The 6,356-nt window shown below is 32.5% G+C and overlaps 1 protein-coding gene across 2 annotated transcripts; it reads left to right on the top strand.

Moving 5' to 3' along the window:
* The first annotated feature begins 2,002 nt into the window (after nt 1-2,002).
* On the top strand, nt 2,003-6,356 carry LOC132550813 (uncharacterized). 2 transcript variants are annotated; one of them, XM_060214903.1, is made up of 3 exons: nt 2,003-3,640; nt 4,411-4,487; nt 5,965-6,356. In XM_060214903.1, exon 1 carries the CDS (start codon nt 2,062-2,064, stop codon nt 3,142-3,144), a length of 1,083 nt encoding a protein of 360 aa, XP_060070886.1. In that variant the 5' UTR covers nt 2,003-2,061; the 3' UTR covers nt 3,145-3,640; nt 4,411-4,487; nt 5,965-6,356. The 2 variants fall into 2 exon arrangements, with proteins under 2 accessions (XP_060070886.1, XP_060070885.1); XM_060214902.1 differs by having other exon boundaries at nt 2,003-4,487.

The raw sequence follows: 6,356 nt of genomic DNA on the forward strand, positions 1-6,356 counted from the left end.
GGTGTCCACGCTTACTTGGAAGGCGAAAGTCTCAAGTGAAACCGGAAAGTATGGTTACTGCGCAACTTTGTCAACACGCTAAAGGGAGCAGTCGTTGATAAATTTCACCAGAGCACACCTATAAACATTCTGGATGATCTGCTCATGAATATATAACATGACTTTAAAAAAGATACATATAAGCATATCTTTCATTTTCGAATGAAAATGTGGCTTTGAAACCAGTCATAGAAATATCGGTAATATGTGTGGTATTTATTGGCAATTAACCTATCCCGCTGTAAACAAACTTGGCGAGATAAAACACGTGGAAACATGATATTTCGCCTGATTCGGTTCGGTTCGGCGCGCAGGCCGTGACTAGCCAGATCAGCGTACCCTTAAGTCCGTGATACTGATTTTACAAATAATAAGATACGATTTCACACCTAGTGACATTATTCTGTTATTTGTCCATACTGGATAAAGCGGTTTTGAAGTGAAAATGCCAAGGCCACGCACATCAATATCATTTCAACACGTGTTGAGAAAAAAACATAAGACGCTAAATACCTAAAAATGATATTATTTACATACAGGTTGATATTTTTAATTACAAATACAGACATAAGTGAGAGAAATCTAAGACACGTGTGAATAAAACCAATTATACCCAGCAAACGTACACTGATTCACGTTACAAAAAACATCAACAAATATGTATTCAGATATCTATAACGTTAAATAGTCAGGTTTTTTAAAACTACCCAGTCTGTCTACAAAGAAAAAGGCTAGCAAGTACGAAAAACGAGGCCATGAAAAAATATTAGTCTAAATGAATACCTTCCGGTCCCATTGAAACCCTATATAAGAGGTTTTAACCAAAGATTGTATGCCAACGAGGGACTTTTTTCATTCAAGCGATGATATCATAATTTTTAAATGAATGAGGACATGCATGCATGCATATGGTCAAGATATTGTTGCGAACAGTTACAGAAAATTCTAAAGTCAAAGTCTGGGATATTCAAAATTTTATTGTTAAAATTCTTAAAATTTACACCTGTTTTTTATATCAAAGGGAAAAAAAGAAAAACAAAACACACACAGTTCTAAAGCTTCTATAAACCAACACCATAATCAGTTATAATCTGTACACGACAAGTTCCCGGAAAGGGTCAGGGTGCCTGATGACAGGGCTCCAAAGGGGTCACAAAGTGCATGATCGACCACTGACATTTTGAGAAAAACATTTTTTTTCCAACTGATGTTATTGAGTTGAAATTTCGTGAGGATCTTTAGAAACACGAACAAGAAAATGTGTTTTTCGTCTTTGAACATCTGATAGTTCAACAAAATAAACAGTGATTATTACATGTACAACATACACAAGTTATTCATACAAAATATAATAAATTAAAGTAAGATACACCTCGCCGCAGCAACCGTGAGCGTGCCCAAACAGGAATCCATTCCTAGACTGAGATTCGTGATGGGCGGTTATTGGCGAATTCTGCTTACTACTGGATAAGTACTATAACTTATAGTATAAGATTTCACTGGAGTGTGCACGAGAAAACTAATAACAACGCAGATCATTAACAAAGTACAATAAACATAACTTCAATCTAATATACTGAGTCAAGTCCGACTTAAGGTACGTTTTTATAAGAAATCAAAAACAGGAACTGAAATTTTACAGATTTATTCACTAGTTTGTTAAAATTGCAATTAAACAAAATGTGGCTAGATTTCATTTAATAAAATTCACAGCTTCTATTAATCTATAATTCAGCCTTTAACTATACACCAAACGAAAATCATATTTACTCAAAACTACCACTTGGAACAACTGAAAACTATATTTACAATTGTATGGTTAAATAAGAGACGTATATATAATGTTATATATGTCCCTATTTAAATGCGTGACAAGTTTCATTATATAATATTAAGAAGTTACCTCCCTTGCCAGAAGTTTTCTGAAAACGTGCGTTCGTTGAACGAAATGCGGAAGCCATGTTGAAAATTTAAGCGGCACAAAGATATATAACAAAGGAAAAAAACTGACTTACTGGAAATATGTTGCCAATCGGTAAGTCTGTCGATAAATTTGACGAGGGAAATATATGTGACCGTGATGACTTTGATTCTTCCTCTTCGAACATGGATTTTTTTGAAGAGGACGAAACTGACTCGTTTGATTTATTTGACGGTCTGTTAGACAAGGAAATTGACAACAAATGTGCGTCGAAAAAAGCCAACGATAAGGTGCACTCAGTCGTCCGTGTGTTTCCTAATGGTGACATTGAGGAAAAGCAAATAAATTTTGCCACTCTCAGGACATACGAAGAAAAAGAACTGGTCAATTATTTAGGCAACGGAAGTCGGGGACGTCATAGTTCGATTTCCAGTGCAAGCAGAAAACGCATGCGATCAGGCTCGGATACAAAAGACGATATGAACACAAGTTCTGAAGTTTTTTTAAAGTCGACCGAAGGTGCATGTATGTCTAAGAGTGCTATTGCAGCTCGCGAGAATCGTAAAAAGAAAAAGATGTATACGCAAGAATTGGAAACAACAGTAGAAAAACTCCAGGAAGAAAATACAGGTCTCAAAACGAAAAACAGCGTGTTGCAGACGTCATTGGATCAGATGGAAACTGAAGTTCGATATCTGAAAAGTGTAATTGCAAACCAAACAACATTGGCACATTTGATAAGCAATATTCAAAATACGCCAGGTGTTAAATTCCAGACTTCATTAGCAGTTGATAGATACAACAAAGAAAATATTAAAGATGTCAATGAAAATAGTGTTGAAAAGACTGTTAGGGTTCCAGTAGAAACGAAAAGCCGTCAAGAAGAATTTACACAAATAAGAAAAAAGAGTGCAAAGTATGGACAGCTGAAAAAAGATGCTAGTACATGTATGTCAACAATAAAGTCGGGGAAGAAAGATGACCAGTGTACGTCGTGTCCCTCTTCAACAATACTGGAATACAGTTCCAGTGAAAAGGAAGGTCCAACACCAGCTGGTGTTTGTCTTCATGTTTCTGATGGAGCTGTGTCTTTTGAATTTTGTGCAAAATGTGCTTCAAGTGCTGCATTTGCTAAGGCTATCACCTGTGACCATTCCTATGGAAAGGTTCAGGGAGAAGGATGAATTTTTACCTTAAAATATGGTCGGTAATTTGACTACTAGTAATTTTGGTGATTTGTTCATGTCATAAAATGTTTGTGGAGGTAATTTGATTACTCACTTCAGTATGATAGAGTCAAATGAAAACATTGTTGAAACTAAAATTCATTAAGAAGAACTGAAAGACTTTGCTTTTTGATGTCAGAAATTGTGTTAAAGAAATGCAATGCAGTAGAACATTTAAGAACAATTATAATATTATGTTTATCTGCAGGCTGAAAATTAATGTTGTTTGCAAATCAAACTAATTAATATTTGCATATGGATGGGGTGACTACATTTTTGATACATTTTTCCTTCTTTTTTGATGATTATTTATTGGAAAAAATTCTATACAATTATATTTGCATTTCCAGCATTACCAGTGCTTGGTTTGAGAAAAATGAAAAAGTCAACATGATTAGGAACAGTCTACTACTAAGCAGATTGCTTTGGTGGAGTATACTATACAATGAAAATGGTCGGTGTCTTTTTGAAAAGAAAAATCTTGCATCACCTTTGATTAACTTGAACATTTAAACTTTGACTGCAATTTGAAATAAAGAATATTGATACATGAATTTCAGGAATTTTCTGAATTTAAGAAGAAAAAAAGAAAATTACTTTTCACATTGCTAGGAGTGAAACAAGTTGTTATGAACAAGATTATTTACTTAAGCTTGCTCAGAGTTTGTGTATGTTTGAAATTAATGTCAATATAAGATAGAGATTTCAACATAACATTGTATAGCTAATCAAATTGGTATCCCCATAGCATTAAATTCTCCATACATAATTGATAATACTTTGTGTATCAGTTTCATAATTACCAGTATGTATGGAAAAATATTTTATTCCTTACCTTTCTAGCTTCCCTTCTTTCTTTCTTTCTCGCTTACCTTCAATCTTTGATCTAAAGAAAAAATGGGGGATGGGGTGGAAGTCATCATCTGAAATGAATGAATTGGCATTATTTTCATCATTATTGAGTTTTGATTTTTTTCATTTTTCTTAGTAATTTTGAATGAATTATCAGGGTTTTAAAAAAAATGTAAAAACATCTTATTGTTTTTCGAAAATTAGAAATGATTTCTGTAAAACTTGACATACTAATTACCTTTTAATGCAGATATCTTATTAAAAAAAAAAGAAAGAAAATAATGCGGGAAAAATACTGTACATTTCAGGTGATGAGCTACAATATTACTTAACATGATTTGTACTAAAATGTGATTTCAATTTTTGTTTCAGTTGATGTCTTTATTCTCTGGTCAGAGAAGCGATTCCTATATACTTCCTTACTGTAAAAAAGATACTGAATGAAAATGGTAAGGTGTTTTAAAAACTTTTTTTATGCAAAAATTTAGTCACCCCAAAAACTTAACATTATTACATTTTATGTACTTAATTCATTACTTTGCACAATTTTGAAGCAACATGCACTCATAAAAAAAGAACCATGTGAATGTGCATTAGGAAGCAGAAAGGGATTCAATTGAAAAAACACAAACTGACAATGTTTTTATTGATCATTAATGAAAAAATAAGAAAAAAATGGAATTACAAGGTTTTAATTTACAAAGTAAAATTAATTTTTAGCCCAGGAATCATCTGTTTTATTTGAAATGTATAGGGCGTTTCAGAATTTTCTTAACTCAGTGGTTCTCTTAAAACAAAACAAACAAATATTTTGTACTGTGATCAAAATTCTTTGTTCAAATGAAGTACTTATCTTCACATGTAACTTGTTGAGATTCACATGACAGTCAGATAAACCATAAAAATGATTTATTTGGTTCTTCTCATCATCATAAAATATTCATTTTAATTATTCATAACTGCACTTAAACAAGTAGGATTATCAATTTGAATATCGGAAAGTTTTCATAGATACTGGCTGAGATAAAATGAGGTGTTGTAACTGATACGTTTTTCTCTAGAATATGTATTATGCACATTTGCTTTGTTGGCAAGATAAAACACACATGGATACAAGATATTTCATCTTATTTGGTTCCCATTTCAATGCGGAGGCAGTGACAAGCCAGATTAATGTACCCATAAGTCTGTGATACTGATTTAACAAATAATAAGATACAATTTCACACCAACTGACATTCTATTATTTGTGCATACTGAATAAAGCAGTTTTGACGTGAAAATGCCAAGGGTACACACATCATTTCAACAGCATTCCTGTTGCGAAAAAAACATAAGAAGTTAAATACCTAAAAATGATGATATGTATATACAGGTTGAAAATTTTAATTACAAATATAGACAGAAGTGAGAGAAACCTAAGACCATTTACGCCCAGAAAACGTGCACCGATTCACATTACAAAAGCTTAGATAAAATGAGCTGTTGTAATAGATACTTTTTCTATAGAATATTTGTTATGCTCATTTGCTTTGGTGGCAAAGGCTTACTGTGCATCTCTAATTTCACATGTAAATATATGCAGTTGAGTGAAAATGAGCCCAAAGTATTTCATCTGATCATGATTGCTACATTTGTGTTTTGCTGTAAATATTTTTGTCTATGATTATATAATGAATGTATTGCATTGTTTAAATATCATTCCCCCTACTATCAGTTTTTCATTTCACCACAGTAAATCATGCATTTTAAATGATTGTTTTGTAAAGAAAAATGTATTGTTTGGTATTAGTTAATTTTGTTGGCATTTTTTAAAAGACTTGTACACATGTCATTACTGAATATACTAGATATAATTAGACTGGTACACATTTGAACTTTTGATAGCAGTTTAGTTTGTACTTTTTCATGGTGCTGAACCAGCAGTGGAGAGACAGAAACAGCTGAACTTGTAATGAAAAGCTGGGTAGTAAGTATGCAGAATGACTGGATGAAAATAGCAGAGGAAAAAAACCAAAATCAGCATTGATGGGGAAATTGCATTAAAATTGTAACTTTAGTTGGACTGCATTGTAAACAAATCAAGTTTTTGTCAGTTAATGAAGTAACAAAAAGATCATCAAATGGTCAGTGATATATAACACAGGTTTTGAGGGATACAGAATTGGCAGTAAAACAAGGGTTTGATGACCTACAATTGTACAGGATATGGAATATAGAACACATTTTGATACTAGATGATAGGATCCAATATATTTATTTTCTGGTGTATTGTAATGGTTGGTAAATGTTGATAATAATAGTTGTATAAAAATTAA

This window comes from Ylistrum balloti, unplaced genomic scaffold, assembly GCF_031769215.1.
Source record: "Ylistrum balloti isolate Yb309-2 unplaced genomic scaffold, AGI_CSIRO_Ybal_v1 Utg370152, whole genome shotgun sequence".
NCBI lineage: Eukaryota > Metazoa > Mollusca > Bivalvia > Pectinida > Pectinidae > Ylistrum > Ylistrum balloti.